The sequence below is a fragment of the Protobothrops mucrosquamatus genome, unplaced genomic scaffold (genome assembly GCF_001527695.2).
Source record: "Protobothrops mucrosquamatus isolate PMUCROS unplaced genomic scaffold, P.Mucros_1.0 scaffold88, whole genome shotgun sequence".
Lineage (NCBI taxonomy): Eukaryota > Metazoa > Chordata > Lepidosauria > Squamata > Viperidae > Protobothrops > Protobothrops mucrosquamatus.
Genome location: NW_015386464.1, coordinates 107,365 through 131,712, shown reverse-complemented (window position 1 = coordinate 131,712; position 24,348 = coordinate 107,365). Strand labels below are relative to the sequence as shown.

At 34.7% G+C, this 24,348-nt stretch overlaps 1 protein-coding gene across 1 annotated transcript in view; it reads right to left on the bottom strand.

Annotated features, from left to right (window-relative positions):
• LOC107284427 (dystrophin) overlaps positions 1–24,348 on the bottom strand; it is a gene marked incomplete at its 5' end in the record, with an annotated part of 141,066 nt that overhangs the window by 20,754 nt on the left and 95,964 nt on the right. The window contains one exon of the mRNA XM_015812483.1: positions 19,641–19,830. Coding sequence (XP_015667969.1) covers positions 19,641–19,830 — 190 coding nt within the window. The remainder of the gene's footprint in view (positions 1–19,640; positions 19,831–24,348) is intronic.

The following is a 24,348-nucleotide window of genomic DNA, read 5'->3' as shown; positions in this document are numbered from 1 at the left end:
TTATCTTTAAATAAGATGAAATTATAATGTACTGACCTGCTTTAGTCTTGGTGGGCACGTCTTGAAAAAATATAGTATTTCATAATTATATATAACTTTATACTACAGTACTACAAATTATTTATATCATTTACAGTATGTATATATGTATGTATGTATGTATGTATGCTTCCCTCCTATCTTGATAAATATTGGTGTGGAGATTAGTTTATGATTATAATGTTCCACAAATTCTTTATCTTACTTCTTAGTTCTTTTGATACAAATGAAGAGTCAGGTTTAATTCAGGAATTATCTTATTTTAAAATAGTTTATTTTTTCATATTCATTTTTCATTTTTACAGGAGCAAAAAAATAGAACATTGTAACCACAGTCTCCCCACTTATATCAATGAAGATAGGAGGGAAGCAAAATATACATATACATAACAATATACTACAAATGATATAAGGCATTAGGGCATTATTCACCTGTCCTTTACAATTAGGTGTCTTAATGCCCCAAATCCTAGGCTGTAAAAATCTTGATGGCTGCTAAATGACAGCAAATTATTAGGTTCTAAATTTCTGCTGCCATCTAATGGTCCAAATTTTTGCAACCCAGGTAGCCTAAATCTTTTTCCACTGATGAAGTGTCAGCAAAAGGTAGAAATTAATAATAGAAAAGCTGTTTATTGAACTTCTCAGCCATAATTCAGATTTATGTCATGAAAGAAATTGTTAGTCAATATTTAAATGGTAGAATTCTTCCTTGAAGCTTTCTGTGATTTTCCCCCTTAATCTAAAGATAATAACTTTAATTAAATGTAATACTTAAGAAGTTCTGTGACCAAGGTATTTAGACTATTGATTTACATAAGCAAACATACACTAAACTCACAAAAAATATATAAAAGCCTATTAATTCCTAATTTATTGTTTCCTTCACAATATATTTTTAAAATTAGTACAAATGGAATGTATGGTACACATATCATTTATAACATATTTATATCATTATATAAACACAGCATGTATGTATGTGTGCTATATATATGTGTGTATGTGTGTGTATCTTTGTTAAATTAATTATGCAGTTCAATGTTACAGTAATAAATATTGTTGGAAGGAATTTGGAATTGACTGCATTCCAGGCTCTAAGATTGCTGATGAACAACTGAGATAGTATATAAAAGACTCAGCTTGAAGTACTTTTGAGTTTAGCTGTGCTCTATAATTGCAAAGTTAATAAAAAAGGAATCAGCACAGCAGGAGCTAAATCAAGCAAGTACAACTGCTGTGAGTGTTCTTGAATATTATTAACTCAAAACCCTGCCTTGCCTGTGCTTTCCCATAGTTAAGAGAAACACAACTTCTGACACAAGAGTTTCTTTTTAAAAAAGACTCAGTCTATTAATAAATGGAGTATATTCTTTTTAAACAACAAAATTGTATAAAGTAAATTTACTACCAAATGACCTCATGCTATATTTGCCTCAGATATTGAACTAAGCCTATTGAATAATTAAAAAATGATTTTGTTTTATGTTTGGTTAGTGTAGAAAATATTTTTATCGTATTTATATGTTGCCCATCTCATAGAAACTGGGCAGTGTACAATAAAACCATAAAAACAGTAATTACATAGAATCTAGAATTAAAATATGAATATTACAATATTACAAAAAATAGAGAAAAACTAAAGGAGTAAGGAGAACATTAGATGTTACACACAACTTAACTATTTCATTATATACCCCCTTCTGTGAGATAACCAGGTATAATGGTATATGGAAATGACCTTGAAGGAAAAGAGTAGAGATCCTGCATAGGGAACAATCACGAAAAAAGAGGGATCTTAATGATTGCTTAATAGTCAGAGAAAAAAACTTAGGAAATACCCACTCTAACTGACCAGGCCTAAAAAGAAGGTGGGAGATTTGTACTTTCAGACTTGCATGATTCTGTTAATGAAGTGGAATGTAGTCTGGATTCCAGGAGGGAGGCTTTGCATGGCAGAGAACCAAAAAACAACAAAGTTTGGATAGTTTGATTGGGAGAAGAGAGTTAAGATAGCTCTTCCCAAACAATTATCAGAGTACATCTTTCATGATGCAAGTAGTTCCTTTTGTGTGGCAAGATTTCTGTCTACAGGTGAGAAACAATAAAAGAAACTGCTCAGAGTAATTCTACATGTCTTCCTTGGTTCTTGGGACCTGATAGGTAATGCAGTACAGCTTTATAATAAAGTAGAATAGCTCACCTGGACTGCGTTGTCTATCAGGTTTACCTGGGAGAGCTGACATAAATCTTGCAAGTTTGAAAAAACAAATCTCCCACCTTCTCTTTTACCAGTCTGGTCAATTAGGGTGGGTCTTTCTTAAGTTTCTTTTCTCTGATCATTAACTTACTGAGGGCTTCTCATCTTGTCTGATTGTTCCCTAGGCAACATCTCTTCCTCTCATCCCTCAAGATCATTTCCATATACCATTACCTCAGGTTTTTAGAGACTTCTGGAAGGATATCAAGGATGGGGCTAGTCTCAGATCAAGGGGGAGGGGAGAGAGGGAATGATGTTCTACAGCAGACATGTCAAACTCACGATGTCATATGAGGTCGTACAACGTATCAGAGCTTTTTCCCCATTGCCAGCAGTGGGTGCAGTTTCCTTGTGACATGTCCGGCCTGCAGGCCAGCAGTTTGACACCCCTGTTCTACAGGACAGGAGATATGGAAGAAAATGCCCATCTCCTGGATCCTGCTAGACATAGTTGCTTAGCAGACAGGACTAATTCTAATACTGCTATTATTTTGAAGAATCTCACCTGGGAAATAAAAATGTCTGTTTGGTTGCATTATTTGAATTCTGCTTTATGCCAAGAGAATTAGAAACTTCATATTTCTTACAACCAGCATTTTTGTAATTAATCAAAAGTACAGTTTATTGTTTTCATGTTAATAGGGTAACTCAAATAAATATTATAAAGCATATGTTAATAATTAATATTCCATAAAATAGAACCTATTTCATTCAAGCAATCTAAAAATGGATGGTAAAAAGCATGAAATTAATTGCAAGAAAATAAAATCTATTTAATGAATTTTTTTTGAACATAGAGAAAAATAAGGAAATTATAACTGAATAATTGTTGGATATTTTGAGGATGCCCAAGGTATAATCTAGGCCAGTGGTGGTGAACCTATGGCACGGGTGCCATAGGTGGCACTCAGATCCCTCTCTGTGGGCACATGTGCCATTGCCCCAGCCTTGCATCCTCCCATGACCCCCTCCTCTCCAGCAGCCCCCCTGAAGGAGACTCGCCCTCGAGCATGGCCCACACAGAGCAGCACAGCCAAGGACATGGCAGCCAGGCAGCACAGACAAGACTCTGCCCTCACACCCCATCATGCAGTTGATGCTGCAGGGCGCGGGCAGAGGGTGTGGCCGCCATAGCGCTGCTGGGCTGCCTGGGTGATCTGCGGGCCCTGGAGGTGGTAAGTAGTCCTGTGGGCAGGCGGGGCAGGGGATGGGGGCAGAGCGGGGGCAGGCAGGGGGGTGGAATGGGGGCAGGGCCAGTTTTTGGGCACTTGATCTCTAAAAGGTTCGCCATCACTGATCTAGGCTAAATTTCATACAAAAATGTAACAGTATTATATAATGCATGTTTTGCTTTTCCCCTTTGGCTAGATGTATGTGAACTTGTATATGAACTTCTGTCCAAGAAATTTCTATGGTGTAGTTTGTTCAAGAAAAGTTTATGGAAAACACTGATTTGGGCTTGACAACTATATAAATAAAACTTAAATACATGCATGCAAGAACTACACTTTTAAGAATTTTGAAAGATGCTCATCTTATAAAACAGCAAAAACATGGTATGTATAGTGGCAGAAAATGCATATTTTAGGAGAGGGAGGGAATTGTGCACATGAAAATTCAACTAAAAATTGAAAAAATGGCCAATTTCTGAGTGATTAGGATAATGATACAAAATGGTTGAGCTAAGTCACAAGATAGGCCTAGGCTAGTATTTTCTTGTTTTTTTAATTTTATTGTGGATTTATGCAAACAATTTAATTTAAAAAGAAAAGAAAAGAAGCCTCTTAAAATATTAAGAATATTTTCGGTCTTATCGTACAATTTTCCTATATTGTTCAGCTTGGAATAGCTGGAATTGATTATCAATTTTTAGCAAGTCAATGGAAGTTCAAGAGACAACAACACATTTTGATCTGATATCTCAGATTGTCTAACAATATGACTATGAAAGATATGAAAAACAAGGTCCAGCTGACTCATTCATTGGTTTGCTAATCAAAGAGTTTGAGATTTTAAAGCTATAATGTATAATAGATCTGAAAACTTTAGTCAATAATTTGCTGATAGTTTATGCTAAACCATAATAGGATTTGCCTGGATTATTCAATATATAAAACTAACTACAGCTATTTGTAAATAATAGTTTATGGATTCACATGTTAAAACCTGTCCAGTTATAATTTCATCAACACAGTATTATTAATCAAACAACATATGATGTGTGAATCCAGAAATATGTTCTGAATGCCTACTATTTCTAAATAATTTTTATTTCTAAATAATCTTCTGAATTCCAGCTTTTATAGGTTCCCTTTACTAATGCCACACAAAATCCACATGCATGAATATCATATGATATAAATGCTAATTAGTAATCCATAATATCTGTGATATATGAGTATCAATTGTCTTCCCAAATTTGTTTTTTGGGGTAAAGGAATCTAATCAAATTAAATCAAAAGAAATAAAAATAAAAATATATTTAAAATACACTTGTTTTGATTTTGTTCTTAGGATTCCAAGATTATACTAGTAAGCCAAGAACTCAGCAGGAACTTGGAAAATGCTGTCATTTTAGCTGTACACTTTTGTGCTCTTGCTATAGGTTTTACCTGTGCAGATTGTACTGTTGTCAGGTCATATTTAAAACTGACAACATGAACTGACAATTTATTAGCATAGGTTAAAATCAATGCCTGCTTATATTACAGTCCATTTGCTACTGCTCATATTTTTTTTCCCAACCACAGTACTGGGTCTTTTTTGTCTTTATTATATACATTTCAGAGGAGAAAAATGTATTAGTTAATTTAAAGAGCCAGGTTTAGGATTAACAGTCTTAAAAGAAAAAGAGAAGAAGAAACAAAGCAGAAGCAATATTCTTAGGACAAAAAAATCAGAAAACTAGAAAGATATGAAGGCAATAAAACAATTATTTCAGCAATCAAAGTTACATTTCATATTCATATGAATATGCTTAGTAAGCTTAAAATAGATTAAATGATATATGATATATGTGAAATAATGAATTAGAACTGTTTTATTTTTATTTTCAAAATGTTATATTTGTCATTCTGACATTATACAGATAATTAGGCTTACTGTATGCAATTATGATAGTGAATACCTTATGTTATTAGTCCAAACTCAAACATACCAGAGAAAAACCAATATGGCTTTAGTTAGATTTCTAATCTTTCCATTAATGAAACAGGAATATTGGAATAAGGAGATGTGACTATTTTAAAAGCAATGACCACTGTTGGACTATGTTCAAGGCATTTATTTCTTTGGGAAGACATATCCATCCAAAAATGGGCACTTTGGGGTAGTCATTCATAAAACATCAATTTTATGTTTTACTAGCAACAGATAAGCAAGGCTACATCCAACCACCCTCTGTAACTCAATTTGCCCATCCAGAATACATTTCACCAACTGTATTTTCTAGATAAGTAGGTATATTTCCTAACAAATATAATACTGAATAACAATACACTTCCTTATTTTCTTGGATAAAATGACACTATAAACTATAGTTTATAGTTGCATTTATAGTTTAATGCTATACATAATGTTATGTACCAATATGAATTTGAATAAATTTAAATGATTCTGCCCTGGTAATAAAAGCAAATATTTTTAACAAGTACACTCTGGGTAAATGCTTTATTATTCTGCTAGATTTTGCAGCTTAAGAAATGCATTGAAATGGGTAACTTAAGAAATGCATTGAAATGATGTCAACTCATATTTCAAAGTAACTATATTTTAAACTGTTATTCACCTGTATTCTTATCTACTAATAATGAAGAAATGCATAAATAAATAATATGATAACATATCTTTTTCAGGAAAAAGGAAAATATTTTTTAAAATAAGCTACAAATGTACTTTGGTAGCATCAAATATCAGTAAAAGAAAACTACAATTTGGTAACTGTTATGCAAACTAGTTTTTGCCATTATTTTCCCAAGAGTTTCCTTTAGTCTTCTTGATAACAGAATCTTTTTCCAGAATCCTTTTCATGTTAGGAGTAGCATTTCCAGTGGTGGGATTCAAATATGTGAACAACCGGTGGATGCCGCTTCCAGAAGTCCATTCTGGGCCTGGGCAACAAAAAATTAGCTACCGGTTCTGCTGAAGTGATGGGAACCGGCTGAATCCCACCACTGAGCATTTCTAATTTTGGAAATAGCACTGACATTTTTATGTTCCTAGTTACAAAAATGCTTTCTGTTCCAGTTGTCACAGAATTTCTGAGTTTATAGAAAAAGTATGCTACAAACAGAAATGTGTCAGTTTGTATAACATGCTTTTATAGTCGCAGCTAAACCTATATTGATGAACAGCTTTGATCTTTGTGCTTTAAAAGATGTATTAGAAAATGATCCACCAAGGACATTTACTTTACAGTCTGGATGGCAATCCTCCATAATTGTTTATGGTGCCATTTTAAGGGTGTTAGTTAAATCAATGAAGGGTGAAAAGTGGAACACAACCCTGACAGTGATCACTGTCCTCTATTTTATTTGATATTTATGAATCAGAAATCTATCTTGCACTATGAGATAATATGAGGACTTATACTGGGATACTAAAAGGTGGCCATATCAAGACAAGATGGACTAAAAGACTAAATAGACATTATATTGATAACTTAAATGGTAAATGGGTACTTGAAATTGTAACAAATACATCAGAAATTATTCATGAATTATACAATATTGTAGAAATTATACATTAGAAATTGTGTAGGAAACATTTTCTAATTAAAAGGTTAGTAGGACATTCCGCTGTCAAACACTAAAATATTGTGACAACTACTGCTGTCAAAAACAGTTTTAGGATATACAGTACAATAAAAATCCAGTATTATCATAGGTGCTCTAAAACTCCACGACAATATAGCACTAAGAAATAAGAATAAATTAACACAGAAAAGCTTAGTCTTCTTTTAGCAGCGTTTAAACAATCAAGGAAGATTTTTATTCCCTTACTAGACAATACATACTCTTTGGGTCATTTCAGAGATATTTCTTCACCTAAACAGCGAAACAGAATCATCGTGGACAGGCAGAAAATCAGTCAGAGCGGCAGGGACTTCCAATTTTCTGTCAGCTTCTCAATTGAGTCAGAATCCTTCCTTCCTCTTTACCTTTTCCTTCCTCCACATTCCTTCCTTCCTTTCTATTTCCTCCCTCTCTGCTGCTTTCTTTCCCAACAGGCAGGTACCAGTTTGTTACCAGGTGGGGAAGGAAATGAGGGAATGTGTGCATGGAAATTTGAGAATACAACAATTTTTTATTGACTCTTCCTGCAAGTTTCCCAAAAGCATAGACTTCACTAGTAGGAAGGTAGCAAAGGGTGATGACAATCTTACCAGTTCCTTGTGGGTTCCCCATCAACTTCTGTGAAGTTATAAAGGAATGTTGAAAGTGAGGATTATATGACTGTAGCTATCTGCAGCAGTGGCACTTAAGCAACAAAATATTTCCCATATTTCTTTCCCTTGGGCCCAGTATTCTATCAGTTAGTCCAGAGGTGTCAAACTGCTGGCCCATGGGCCAGTTGCATCATGCAGAGGCCGCGCCCACTCCAGCTCTGGCAATGGAAAAAAAGTTGCGATACATCACAACACGTCACATGACGCGGCGAGTTTGGCACCTGTGAGTTAGCCCATTTGAGCCTTATGATGCAATATTTTTGCCCAATTGAAGGTTACAAAGTATAAAACAGACGTGAAAGTTTTAGCTGTTTATAAAATGCAAGTTCAGACTACCTTATTAGGATAAATTATTATAGTAGTTCCATAAATTATTTTCATATGACAAAGATTTTAGGTGAACTTCTGACCTGATTTCAGAACTAGGTGACTAGGTTTCAGTCATATTCCCCTCTGATATCTAAAAATTAATTTTACAATCAAAACTTGGCAAAGACTCAGGAGGCAATCGTATATTTTTAGAATTGATTAGGAGAAATAGAGATTGGTAAACACCAATTTTTAGCATTCTTTTAACCTATAGTAATCCACTAGCCTACAGTAATCCACTCATTACTTTAGGATTAATCATTATTATAGTCAATTGTAACAAAAGGGCCCAAATCTAACTCAGCTGATTATTCCCAACTACTTTGCTTAACATAATCAGCAAATAATATGCCAGGCATTTATTGCAGCTATCTCGATGTTAATTGGAATGAAAAAAAAACATATTTCTACCAGGTGGAATAATAAATGATAGATCCCAGCACTGTTCTATATATCCTATATTGACAAAACCCATCTTCATGAGAAGAGACCATGGGCAAACTTTGGAGAGCACCACATAACATCCTCAATTAAATCCTCTATGAAACTACCAGTTTTTGAAGTATTGGTCAGATGAGATACAGCTATATAATGCATGTAACATTAGTAAGTGGTGTTTAATACCAATATTTGGAAGCCTTTTTTATATTCCATGGGGGACAGGAAACGATGTAGAGAGTAGCATGAAAATGTACATCTATCTTGGGAAATTAGTTGAAGCTGGTTGTTAGAAAACTTTACCCCAATGTAATTTTGATTCTACACATTCCATTTTAATATATTAGTTTTGTTCTGCTTTAATTTGTGCTTTCAGGAATATGTTGAATAATAAATGGTTGAACTGAGCAATTTGTCCAGAAATACATTGCTGTAAATCCAACTAATTTTTAGCAATATTTTAAAAATGGCTTCCTAGAATAATAACTTTATTGTCACTTGGAATGTACACTAATCAGCATACATTAAAATGAAATTTCATTGCATACAGCTCTCAAAGGGTCACCACCTCCAATATACACTACATAAATATGACAAAAAAAATAAATATACCCACATATATGACACAGAGAAACAACACAGTCTAGTTCAAATTATGTATACATGTGCATGGCAAGAAAAATGATTCTTGCGAGTTTACTAGGTGGATGGCGTAGGGAACAAAGCTATTACAAAATCGGGTAGTCCTGCTAGAAATACTTCAAAACCTTCTCCCAGAGGGGAGCAACAGAAACAGACCATAAAATGGGTGTGTGTGGGGGGGTCTCTAACAATGCTTTGAGCTCTAAGCACATAGCACTTATAAGCAGCATCCTGAATACCAGGGAGCGAGCTTCCTATGATCTTCTCGGCTGTCCTTACCAATCTCTGTATGGAATTTCTATCTGAGGCACTGCTGCCACCAAACCAGACAGTGATGCAGTTTGTTAAAATGCCCTCAATCGTACCTCTGTAAAAAGTGGTCAGGACAGAAGGAGAGAGATGTGCTTTCCTCATCCGACACAGGAAATGTAGACGCTGGTTTGTTCACTTCACTAAGGATGATGTGTGGAGAGACCAATTCATATTGTTAGTTATCTGCACCCCAGATACTTAATACTGTTGACCATCTCTACAGCTGCATCCTTGATACTGAGTGGAGTATGACTATGCTGGCTCTTTCTAAAATCTACAATGATCTCCTTTGTTTTATCAACATTTAGAACCAGGTTACTTTTATTGCACCAGTCCACCAGAGCTTTCACCTTTTCCCTATAAGCATTTTCATTGTCATCCCGGATAATACCCATCACTTCCATGTTGTCTGCATACTTCACAATATGATTCATAGCAGATTTGGCACAGCAGTTGTGGGTCATTAAAGTGAACAGTAGCAGACTCAGGACACAGCACTGTGGAGAACCTGCACTCAAGGAGATGGAGTTGAAAACTTTCTTTCCAACTCGCACAAACTGGGACCTATCAATAAGGAAATGAAATATCCAATTACATAAAGGAGTATTAAAACCTAATAGGCCATTTGTTCACCAGATGCTGAGGAATGATTGTGTTGAATGCCAAACTAAAATCAACAAACAGCATTTGCACATGAGTATTCTTCTCCTCCAGGTGCGCCAAGCTAAGATGAAGCACACAGGAAAGTGCATCTTCTACAGAGCACTTCTTCTGATAGGCAAACTGTAATGAGTCAAATGTAGGGGGAAGGCATGAAACCATATAGACCTTTACCAATCTCAAAACACTTCATCATAATGGAGGTGAGTGTAACTGGACGGTAATCATTAAGGCACATGGTTATAGTTTTTTGGGCACTGGTACAATGATTGCAGTCTTAAAACATAATGGAATCATGGCCTGATGCAACAAGAGATTGAAGATGTCTGTGAGAACAGTGGCCAGCTGGTCAGCACACTTCTTAATTACTCGCCCAGGGATATTATCAGGACCCACAGTTTTTCGAGTATGGATTTTCTGCAGGACCTTCTGAATAGCAGTTGTATCAAACCTCATCAGGAAGGGGAACAGCCTTTCTTGCTGGCATGTTGTTTTCTGGCCTCAAACCATTAGCTTGTTTAGAGAGTCTGTGTCGCCCTTACATGTCAGGGAAGTTGCCTTATAATCAGTAATTACCTTAATACTTTGCCACATACGTCTCGGGTCCATAGGATCTTGAAAGAAATTCTGTACTTTCTGACTATAGTCCTGCTTTGCTGATTTTATAGCATGCCTCAAATCAGCTGTTACTATTCTAAGTGCTGCCACATCACCTGATTTGAAAGTGGTGTTTCTCACCTTCAACACTGCATGGACCTCTTATGACATCCAAGGTTTTTCATTTGCTCGCATGATAATAGACTTAAGAACACTGATATCCTCCATACACTTTTGAATATAAGCAGACACAGTAGAAGTGTACTCGTTCACATCAGTATGTTGTTCATTCGTTGCATCCTCTTTAAATATGTTCCCATTTGTGTGCCCAAAATAGTCTTGTAGAGCTTCCATAGCTCCTGCAGGCCATACTCTCACTTATTTTCTAATTGGTCTCTCTCTAATTAACAAAGGCTTATATGCTGCCATAAGCATCACAGAGAGATGATCTGAGGAGCCAAAATGAGGGCGAGGGGCAGCCTTAAATGCTTTCTCGATGTTAGAGTAAGCTAAATCCAGAGAATGCGCACCTCTAGTAGCAAAATTCACATATTGATGGAAATTAGGGAGGGCTGCTTTCAAGTCAGTCTGAATGAAATCCCCTGCCACAATGAAAACACCCTCTGGGCTTTATTCTTTTTGGCATGGGGGGAGGGATATACACAGCTATGATTAGGATGACAGTGAATTCTCTCGGCAAATAAAATGGTTTACATTTCACAGCCAAACACTCGACATCAGGAGAGCACTGGCTGGACATTACCTTAGCATTGGTACACCCTCATTAATATAAATACACACACCTCCACCACAGAATTTTCCACTCAAATAGCTGCTCCTGTCCAGCTGATAGCATTGTCTGGAATAGATGACTTTAACCATGTCCCTGTCAGTCTCTCACCTCATTATTTGTGACTAGCTCAAGTTTCAGATTATCCATTTTAGTCTCTAGGGAGCAAACATTGGCAAGCAGGACAGATGGAAATGGCGCTCCATGTAGATTAGCCCCCAATTTAGCTTGTATTCCTGCATGACAACCTCACCTCCTTTTCTTTTCCTGATCCTGGCTCTTCTACCTTTTACTTAAAGGGGCCTCACTCCCTTTCGCCCCTGGAGCACGCTGCCACTGCCTCCAACTCCTTCAAAAGCTTCTCTCCCTTCCTCTGGGCCTGCCGACAGCTTCATCGAGTTACTTCGCTCCATAAGCCCCAGGACCTCTCATCCTCTGTCTCCTTTGGAAACAGCCCCAATTTGCAATAGAATCCGTTGCTCTGCCAGCAGTCAGATCTTGCTGCCAGCAGAACAATTTCAAATATCGCAAACAACTTTTAACGGTCTCACCAACAGTTCCAAAACAGCTAAAAAACTCACCATGCCAGCAAAGATTGTCGGTCATATGTTAGCTTAGTCCTACAACCTTGCTCAAACACTTTAAAACCTTCCCGACCATGAGGCCTATATCCCTTAAATCTCTCCAAAAACTTTTCACCTTCAAGAGCCAATGCTGCCACAGCCGATCCAGGCACCGCCATCTTGTTACCCTCAAAACTGAGTTCATTCAAAGTATTATTTAAAAAGACATATGTCAAAATAAATAAGCCCATATTATTCCAAACTGTGATTTTAATGGTAAAGGGTAAAAATTATATCTATTACCAAGCATTTTGGCATCAAATGGAGGAAGTGATCACTGAAGAAAAAAGTTCCCAAAATTTGTTACAAATAGTGGAGTCAAACTCAATTAGTAGATGAATTCTGAGTTCTGAATGTTTTATTTCAGCTGGTAACCAAAGCTAGGATAAGAAACCTGGAAGTGTGGTATACCAATCCCACTCTGTAATGTGCACAGTGAAATATGGAATCTATCTTGGATTGTGCACAGTGAAATATATTCAAACATATTTATTCAACAGTTTAAATTTGCACTGGTCTATACTTTATGGAAAAGATGAGAATTATTTTATAACTATTACAAAATGGATGTTATTCACTGAATTCAGTTTGAAAACAGGTTTCTATTTCTTCCACAGACTTGGGGATATTGGAAATATCATCTAAGTTATGCTTCTCTGCCAATAGTATGAATTCTTTCTCTGGAAATTGTGTAGATTTCTGTCAGTAGATTTTATAATGTCAGCCATATTTGCAATCTCTAGATACATAAAAAAAAAAAGATTATGACATCCAAGTTCATATGATCTTTGAGTTCATAAATATTAATTTCAATTCCCACCAATTGTTTACATATCACTGGTTACACCCAGGACTTTTTTTGTCATAGAATGCCCAGAACGGAGTTCTGGCACCTTTTTTGGATGGAACCTTGTCGGGTAGGCAAGGCAGGTTGTATAACATGTGTGAGTTCCGGCACCTTTTTTTTTTTTTTTACAAAAAAAGCACTGGTTACACCAGTGTACTTTTTACTGTGAAGTTTCTTCTTCTGACAAAAATCACAACCCTCTATAACAGCGGTTCTCAACCTATGGGTCGCGACCCCATTTGGGGTCGATCGACCATTTCGCGGGGGTCGCCAAGCAAGGCTGTCCACCATTTTTTTCCCTTTTCCGGCGGGTGCCTTACCTCCCTTGAGCTGGGCCAGCTGGTGGTCGGCCTGCTCCGTCTCTGCCGCTTGCCAGCTACGCCTCGGCTGGTGCAGGGGGCAAAACCACGCATGCGCAGCGCTCCCGGGCAGGGAAAGTCCTCGACTTACGACTGGTTGGGTAGTCCTCGACTTACGACCGGTTTAGTCCTCGACTTACGACCGGTTTAGTCCTCGACTTACGACCGGTTGGGGGGTCGCGGCATTAAAAAGGTTGAGAACCATTGCTCCATAAACATTTTTTTAAAAATCCTTGTTAAACATAGTCATCCATGCCTGGCATGTTCTTTACATGTTTAAGTGGTATTAACTGATTTGTTATCCTCTTCTTAAATTGTATTCTGAGCTCAAGATTTGAATAGCCTTCATGCTCTGTTTAATCCACAGGAGAAAAATATTGTTGGCAGCAAGCCATTCATTCTTAGGTGAAGCTGGCAGCCTTATGAAGTAAAAGAAGGTAATAGGCATGTGTAGGGTCATTAATATTCCAGAATAATCGTCTTATTACTTGGGACAGCAGTGGAGAAAAAGCTGTATTATTATGGATTTGCCCTGCAGTCTTCATTGGGATACATTAAAACTAAGACGATATTTAAACAGTGCATAAAAGATGTTGACATTCAAACTAATATGACTTTGGTATCTAAATACACATATCTCTTGGGGAAATTTTATTTTATCTAGATAATTTATCAGTCTTTACTGCATAAGTTAAATAAGAAAGTTTCCATGTGTGTAGTTTAATGTACTTCCACTGGCAATTTAGGATAGTAGATTCCAGTTTATACAATACTCCAACTGTATATCTTAATATGTCAATGATACTATTTAATCAGTAGCTTATATGTTATTACATTGCTTGTATTATATAAACTTATAACTAGAAATTATTACATCTGTCTTAACATAATCCTCAAGAAGAATTAAAAACCACAAGTTTATTTTATTATTGTCCCACCCCCAAAGTGGAAATAGTGATTTTTAAGCCAATTTTTTTGCACTACGAAAAACAACTGTACACACATGAACTCTGAACATTTTTCTATTAAATTATAGCCTGAGATAATATAAATGAATACACCATATCATACATAGAAAACTGGTGCAATTTACTATGCATTTGAGTCAGAGTTTGGAGGAAAGAAAAACTAACTCTGCATTTTCGTTTAATTTACTAAGCAATATTGCAGATAAGACTGAGATAATATTTTTGCAATATAGAAAATAGATGAAATGCAAATGAAAATATAATGAAAGTAAGAATTAACTTTTCAAATCTTTTGAAGCCTATGTACATGATAAGGAAAATGAGCTGCTACCTGAATAGCAAAATAATTGAATTAAAGCCAGTCACATGTCCAACTCAGTGTTAATTAAGTGGAAAACAAATGGCTAATTATTTTATGCAGAGTAGACAACTGATGGTGGTATCTGTGAAGTACAATTTAGAGACTTGCATTTCCAATTTAACTTTATGACACCAGCTACTACAGATATATTGGATGGTTATAAACTAACAGATGTGTCTTTAGCTGAAGATGGAACCTTTTCTAAATTACCATAGAGATGTCAGTACCATTTCTGGAGCTTGGTGAGAATATGTGTTTCATATTTAAATTTCAGTGCAAAGTTTTGGGAAAGTGAAACATCAAGAAGGGACATAGTTTATATTAATTGCCTGTTTATCAGTTACATTCCAATGTTGGGTGAAACTGTTTAAGGCTTCCAGTCTCTAAGTTTCCAGGAGTTTGGGAAGCTGAGTACATAGAGAAAATATTTGAGAGCAGTTTGGCAATGTTTCCCCTGGCTCATGTGGGCACCTTTGCTACTTTCTTCCAGATTCCAGGGGGGCTTGTAGGGCCTGCATGGTTATTTCCTTCATACTCACTTACTGTAAAAGAGAAGGATGGTCTTGATCTTAAAACATGGTTAATGAAAGAATATATATTCCTCTAAGCTATACCCCAGTATGTGGAACCTATCAAGAACCAAGGAACTTAAGAGTATGATTATAACAATTATTAGACAATAAGGGATTGTTTTAGATGTACTGTTTTGCAATATTTTAATTTTTTTAGAAAGAATCAAGAAACAACACTTGCATGTAATACAGTCAATATTTTGAGGGTTTTTTTAGTTTTTAAGGAATATTATTAAATATTTCAGTTCTATATTATTACTATGGATAAAGACACAATCAAGAGACACTGAAGATGCTTGCATATTGTTTCAAAGAATTACCAATCTTCACATTCCAAGAATAAACTCAAGCAAGATACATGTCAAAGAAATTCTGAAACAAGCTGATACCACTCAAAGATATATATATATTTACCACTACCATTGTACTCCTATTCTGTATATTCAAGTATGGAATCTGTGAATTCTAGAAACAGAGTGTACAGAAAGCCTGCATGTTACATAAAATTGTGTAGGAAGAATTAGTAACAGTTTATTAGAACAGTTTATTAGAATATTGTGCAGATGGTCTTAGATATTGGTGATTGTGTAGTCATCGGTTCAAATATAGGATGTTTAATACTTTAATATTTTTTGTACATGTGTATGTTTATCTATCTCACTATCTCTGTCTTTCTTGACTGTTCTCTCTCTCTCTCTCTCTCTCTCTCTCTCTCTCTCTCTCTCTCTCTCTCTCTCTCTCTCTCTCTCTCTCTCTCTCTCTCTCTCTCTCTCTCTCTCTCTCTCTCTCTCTCTCTCTCTCCATTCATGATAGAAAAAAGAAAAAATGCCAGGTGCAGGCAACCAGGATTACTCCATAAATATGCTTAAGTATGTAGTTTATTCCTGATCATCTATATTACAAGAATCTCACCAGACTGACTGCCTTCTCTTGGAAACAGCAGATATAGACCTATGGATTTAACTTCAGACATTTGTTCTTCTGAACCAACCAGAAAGTCTTTTTACCCCCTTGCCCCAGGGATCCCCTCTTCTTCAGCTGATAATTCCACCACAAAAAAATCTAATGAAATCACCTCCATCAGTAAATAAGTAAAGTGAGATCTAAAATATTACAAGTAAAAAAACCAGAAAGAATGGTAGCAGAACTCTAACTGCTGTAGACATTCCATCAAATCCTCCTGCGAATAACCAGACTAAGCCTGCATGTAAGCATTGTAAACAGTGCATAAAGTGGAGAATTTGGAAGCTAGCAGATAAGGGAAATATCAATAATTAAGCTCCTGATAACATATCTATGGAGAATTTGCAGAAAAAAACTAAAATTACTTCCAATAACAATTGTACAAAGAGTAGTGAGATTTAGTGAACTTAAAGCAACAGTGAGCTAAACCTGTCTACAAACATCGATCTCAGATTATACAGATAAGAAAAATAAGAAATAAGTGGAATGAAATGTTTTATTTTTTATATTTTACTACAGAGTGTTTTAGGTCCTCTATTACAGAAAAAAAATCCTTTATTTGAAAAGCTACTCAATGATAATATTTTGACTGAAGAATTTTCTATCCAGGTTCAAGTTTTAATAAGAAAAAAAAACAAAAACAAAGGAAGGACAAGTAGAACTGCTTCACCTGTTAGTAAATGGTGAAAAATCAGGTATACTCACAGTCCAGTGAATTATATTGTGTATTTAAATAGTATTTATTTTTGTAAATAATATCTATTTATATGAATTGTAATGCAAATTCTTTTTATTATTTTTTATGTTATCCTCTCTTTTGGGCAGGAATACTGGTACTTTCCTTAAGCTTTTATTCTAGGAAATTTTATTCTAGGAAACATGTTATTTGAGTCTTTAAGATATCATTTTCATTTTCTTTTACTTACAGAATTAGAATTGAATATGCCTAAGAGTTAGGAATTAGGAATATGCCTAAAATCTAGGAATTGTTTACAAACAGATATTTCATCTCTGAAACATATTATTCTACCAGTATATTGAGTGATTTAAATTGCTTCCTAGTAAGGGATTGTAGAATGTTATTTCAATTTAGGTATCCTTGAATTTAAAGCACTAATCACTCATTTATATGGTTCTTTTCATCCCAAATTTAGAAACAGATTACATAATCTTTTTTAAAAAGCCTATAGAATGGTTAAATTATTCAACATGTTAACCTTAAGGTTTCAGATATAAAATAAATGTATCCTACAAAAAAGTTTCTGGGAAAAATATATGCTTTCTATATATAATCCAGAAATCTTAATTTAGTTTCAGAATCCAATTTATTTTAAAATTGTCTTAAATAATTCTATTTGTTTCATACTTGCTTTGTAAAGTTTATGAAAGATACCAACATCTAATTAAATTGTTTCACAGGTTTAATATATAGTGATTAGACCGATAAAACAACAGGATAGATCTAAAGCAATTTCAGTATTGAATCTGAGTAATCTAGAAGGCAATGCCACCATCTATAATTATTGGTACAAACTCATAAGAGTAATTAACCCAACTGAGATGTTATATAAATATTATTATAGCAGAAAGTCAAGTTTATTATGTTTCATTCCCCTCACGTGGGCATCTATCAGTCCACTGCTCATGGTGGAACCCAGGGTGTATTTAATTCCGACAACAAATTATAATTGATATTCATACTGCTCCTTTGAGATGCTTTGTAGGGAAAAATCCATAGATATAAATCATTTCAACTTTTCTTTATGTCAAATAAGGAAAATTAGTCTTCTATATATGTGTAAAACAATATAACTACCTCAGCAGGCAAAGAAAACTAACAATTACTGATGTATTTCCCAGTCTGGGTTACCACTTTTGAGTTTAAACCCTAAATGACATATCTATAGATTTTAAGTCCAATTATATGCATGTAATTACATTATATTCTTAAGGACTATTAGGTGATTAAGAAGTTTCTCAAATGAACAAACATTAGGCCATTAAGAAATTCTAGTATTGATAAAATGAAGACAGGCAGTTGGCTCAGGCAGTTGTGTCTCCTTTTTTATTTTATATTATTTTATATTAAATTAATTATTTCTAGCACAATTATGATTATTATTCTTGGTTTATCACTCTTCTTCATTTTTCTTGAAATGTTATAAAGAATTAACACAATGATAACAATCTAATCTGCATTTGCCCTTTTATTATAAGCTAGAAGAGGGAAAATCAGAATAATAATAATAATAATAATAATAACAACAACAACAAAATCTTAGAATAATTAAATAGTGCCCAAAGAACCATCATCAAACTGTTAAAGTAATCCCACTTTTTGCAGATTTGTGCAGATCATTCAGAGGCTGTTGGAATCTCTGCATGTGTGTGCTTCACATTAAAGATGGTCCCAATGGAACTATTATTTGTGAATATCTGAAGCTCGGGTATAGGATGAGGGTAAAGGTTCGTTCTCTGAGCTTGTGGGTTGGTTTCTGAACATTTCGTTACCAGGCTAGGTAACATCTTCAGCGGCATTTAGGGGATATCTCTTTAGAAGAGCACTGACACAGACATCCCCTAAATGCCGCTGAAGAAATTACCTAGCCTGGTAACAAAACATTTGGAAACCAACCCATAAGCTCGGAGAACGAACCTTCACCCTCATATGCAAGTATGCACAAACAGCTAGGGATGTCAAAGCAAGTATGAATAACCTATTTGCACAATTATGTACAATTTGTAGCTACCTTAATGATTCTGTAATGTTTTAATTTTGTTAACATATGTTGTAAAGTGCTTTATTATAATAACAGGATGTTGTTTCTGTTTTAATATGTTTGTCATCTTATTATGGGACTGATTTTCTTAAAACTTTCATTTTCAGTGATAAGTACAATATTATTATATTATTATACTAATGAAAATATTGTACCACTAGTATATATATAAAAATGTGAGCTCCGATTATCAATATTAAGTGCAGGTTCAGACACTGTTTCAATTCTTTTAAATCAATATGAATTAGTAGGAAAGTTTACCTTTTCTACTGATTTCCTAATTAAAAAAATATTAATTGACTTTCTTCTCCCAATATACACATTACTGAATACAAATTGCTCATATATGAAGGGGGGAGATAGCAACATTACCTTATTTTGTTCAAAATAAGAAAAGCCAAGGAATATAACTTCTGAACAAATGATTTATTTGATATGGGATCAATATTCTCTACTGTCTAAACTTATGAATGAAATATTTATTTAAAGGTCAGAAATAGAGAGATATATCTACAGCTAACTTTAAAAGCCTTTGATTGTTTTGGTTTGAGGCATACTCATGTCAAAGTAGTTCATCATTACAACATTGCTATAATTTCAATTGCTTAGCTTACCTGCCATTGCCTCATGAGCTCCCGTACTCCTTGAGCATCTTCTAGGATTCTCTCTTTACGTGTGGCATCCTGTAGGACATTGGCAGTGGTTTCTGCTTCTGTAAGCCAGGCAAGAAACTTTTCCAGATCTAAATAGAACTGTTGCAAGAGCCTTAGGGCTGCTTCCAGTGAGGCCTCTCGCTCTCCAACTCTGTGAAAGAGCAAACATAGTTATGTGAAGATGAGTAACTGTGATCCAAAGTGGTTTATTCACTCATATAGATGTTTTCAGTAATACTAAGATGAAATTTGAATTAAACTATGCATAGGTGTCATAAATCGTTTTAACTAATATTTCCTTCTGAAATCACTGTTAAAACTAATCCCTACCCTTTTGCAAAGAGAAGATAAAAGTGGCTATTTAGTGGCATTTTCACTGATAATGGACAGTTATGGTTCTCCAGAAGTGAACATGACAATGTTACATTTTTACTATTATAATTTGAAACAAGCTCCTTAATCATAGGTTTTTCAAATTCTATTTCCAGATTCTATATAAACCTAGTAAAAGGCACTAAATAAGGCATTTCTCAACCACTGACTAGTTATAATTTGCTGAAAACTAATAAATTTCAGGGATAGGGAGTGTGATCTTATCTATTGATCACAGCTGACTATATTTTTAAAAGTTAACCTTTTAAAAAGAATATGCATATGTATATCTACACACACAAGAAATAAAAAGAAACAAAAAATATAGAATCAGGTGAGTGTCAAGATGCTTACAAATGCGATAAAGATATGTTTTTTCTGTATACATATTCATAATTTATTAAAGGAATATGAATATTTGAGGGAGAAAGGTGGTTAAGAAATATGAAATATAAAATAAATAAACAAATAAATAAATACATAATCTTTAATTCCCAAATAATGATTAAACTCAATGCATAATACAAATATCAGGAATAACACTATATATCGTATAAGAAAAATTTGAAATTATAAATTATGATTAATCATTAAAAAAGAAAAAAGATTATTATTAAAGCACAGAAAAGAAAAAAGAAGAAAAAGAAAAAAGATGAAATAAAAGATAAAGACTAAAATTCACTAAAATACTATTAAAATTATACTCCCCCATTATACCTTGGCTATTGATTACAACCAATATATTAAGAAATGTTTCTGATTTTTATTTGTATTGATCACAGTTGTTGAATAACTAGTCTTATATTAAGCACGGTACAACACAAAATTAAAATAATTTCAGTTGCAAAGTTAAACACTGCTAATCAGTAGTATTTCATTGTGCTTTCCCCAGATCTGGCTACAATTAAAATAGCTTCCTCATCTTTAAAATAAATGATCATTTCTGATCATCTATTATAGCTAATCATCTTGAAATTCTATTGAATTTGGCTCTAACATACATATGTTTGTAATATATGTTCAGGCTATTCATATACCATCAATATTTTTTAAAAAAGCCATACTCCTAAAGCATCTTCCTGACATATTGTGTGAAGGTCAATAATCACAGGAAACTGGCTGTGCCTTTATCATCAGCAGAACATATTAAGCCATAAACAATTGCTGCCAAGCTGAAGCAGTAAGTCTAAAAAAAAAAAAGAATAGTTTTTTTCATCATGGTCTGAATTTTGCTGAACACAAACTCTTACGCTACATAATTACTATTTTAAAAATAATTGAAACATTTTTGTTTGTTCCTCTCCTGTAAACATGAACATCTATTTAACAGTGCTACCTGCAGAAAAGTAAAGAATGTACAAGTTTTCCATTCTATAAAATAATTGCTGCGAAGCTTAAATGTAAAGTTTCAAAAGTACTGCAAGTTAGACTACAGATGTACTACAGGTTAGGCTTCCCAGTCAATATGGCATTAAAAAAAGAAACTGATAGCATATTGTTACAAAAATAAGGTAAAATATATACTAAGAACGAGCCTATCACACTCTGAACAGAGATGTTTTCAGTATATAAAAAGAAAGAAAATGCAAGTCCCCAGAGAGAAATACACACATACAGCACATCAGACTTCATTCTAACTCACGGGAATAAAACACAAAATCACTGCCCAATTCAATATTAAATGTAAGCAGCACCATAATTTAGGCTTTCATCAACTGAGATACTACTTGATTGAATGGTCACAAGGTGTTCCACATAGAGCTGCCTTTAATGAACCCCCCAAAATGCACTCTAGTATCTTTTCTCAAACACCTATGGAGTCAAGGGTCGTTCTTTCCTAGGAAGTTGGGGCCAGTCTGACAATGGCATTTGTATATCACTCTTCTACCAGGGCAATCCAGAATGGTAAATAAAAGAAAACAGTCAGTAAAACAACTGGTAATAAAACAAAATGATAAAAATAGTGGAAGTGTAGCAAGCTATATAAAATTAGACCATTTATAACTTGCTAACATAGAGGAGTTTCATCCCAGAGGGAATTATTACCTGTAAATGTCAAATGAAATCCAAATGGTCTATTGTACCTGCAACATTCTTGATCACTGCTTTTAAGCCACAGAGCAAAGCCTACATATACTGACTCAACTATGTCTAAGTATGTACAATTTACTTTATGCTGAAAAACAAGACCCCATTCATGGATGTACAGTCTACACATTTACAACTGATTCATATTTGGTAATGTATAGGCTATCAAGTACATTGTATTGGATAAAGGGATGATGGCTGAAGAAAGGGCCAGAGGTTCTTAAGCTGCATCACAATTTTTCAGCAGCAAGACTACTAAGTGCTGTGTGAAGTGTGCACATTTACTATTCACCAAAATTAGTCCCAGTTGAAAGTCCATTCCCTTCCACAATCAATGTTTTCAGATGCCATAGATGGAAATAATTGGAGATGTATTGCCAATAAATGGAACAGAGTCCTGCCTTCATATGTAGGAGGCAAGATGGCCGTTGCCCACTGAGATGAGTTTCACAGTAAATACTGATTTACTGCTGAATTACCATCCAGCAAAACCACTGACCTAATCCAGCTCATTTTGCTTACTGGCAGGACTCAGATGCTATACATTCTGGTCAAGTGATAAACAGAGAATGCCAGTGAGAAGATATTGATTTTTACTGAATATACTAAGTATCCATCTAGTTGAAAATGCCATCAGGTTTGCCAAGTCTTCAACAGATGACCAGCAGTACACCAAATGCCTCTGGACAACTGATCAGTGACACTGCTACCATTGCTGGTACTGTATATTCCCTGCTATCCAAGTAGCTCAGTCAGTTGTGCCATCTAATATGGCTCCTGTCTACCAAGTTCCACTCAACACTCCTTTCTTCAGACCTGCACCTGTCTTGGAATATATGGACATCATTGTCTCCTGCACTCTCCACAGAGCCCTGCAATACTTAAAAATCCTCCAATCATTCATCAACTTTCCACAGTATGCACACTCCACCTTCAACACTATTCACCACCAATATCAAGTGGCAGTCACTAACTTCCAATCAATCTGTCACAGTTATGGGGTAAAAGGGGGGAAATGCTGTATTTTCAGTACTTGAAGACTTCGACAGTGTATATCAAGATTTGTTAAACTCTAGAAGAGCTATTATCATGGACATATATTCTCATTTACAAATATCAACAAAAAGTCCACATCAATTGATAAGTAAATTAATAACAAAAAGGGGAAAAGATATACATAATCTTTGCATATGCTGCTGATACACCAAATTGCTAAAATATATTTCATTATAGACTTGGGAAAGGCTATTATCTTGGTGCTAATGATAAAGTAAAGGCATCTGGCTTCCTTTGTTAAGAATCTCTATTTAAATAAGACAGTTCTTAATATAGATTCTTCAAAAAGAAGACTAAATGATCACCTAGTGCCCATTATGTTATTTACATGTGTGGATTTATTTCTTCTGGTATTTTAAATTTGGCAGACACAATGACATGATCAATTCATAATCATAATACTGAGACAGTAACAAGTTAATCCACAGTGAAAATAAACCAAGCAATTAGGAAACAATTAAAAGATTAGAAGTAAGAGAAGAGAAACTAGGCAATGATCCAAACCGTGAATCACTACCAAGAAATCCACAAATTCATTCACAAAGAAATCTAAAATCAAGGGCTGGGAAATTAGCATGAAACAGAACAAAAGAAAGGCTGCTACAGTAATTCAGCAGAACTCTACTCCCAAGCAAAGGTTTATATACCTTGTTCTCAGTACAGCTGTTGGGTTACTTGTGACTTGCTTTGATTTGAGCCATTGTTTCTTTAAAAAGCATTTTCTTACAAATTAGTGTTCCTTTAATCTCCCAGTCTTGTATTTTGGATTCTGAACAGTCCGTTTTCATAGGAGCTTGACATAATCTCTTTGTATGTTTCAGACATAGTTGTCTTGATCATAGGCAGAGAATGGCCCAGGAAAAAAATCTTCTGTGAAGCTCTTGGATTTCCAGAATGATGATTAAAGGAGATCATATATCATTATCAAACTGAATTTAGTTGCAAAGTAGCATCCAAAAAAAGGAAGGTGGAATTAAAAAGAAAGAAATTGAGATGTCTGCAGTGACTTAGGAAATAAGGTTCCAAAAGATCTGCAGATTCCATCAATCAATGATATGGTAACAAAAAATCAGAAAGGATGATAAATAAAGAACATTTCTTAATTCTTTGCAACATATTACTCTTGAGATTTTATAGTAGTAAACAATTGTGT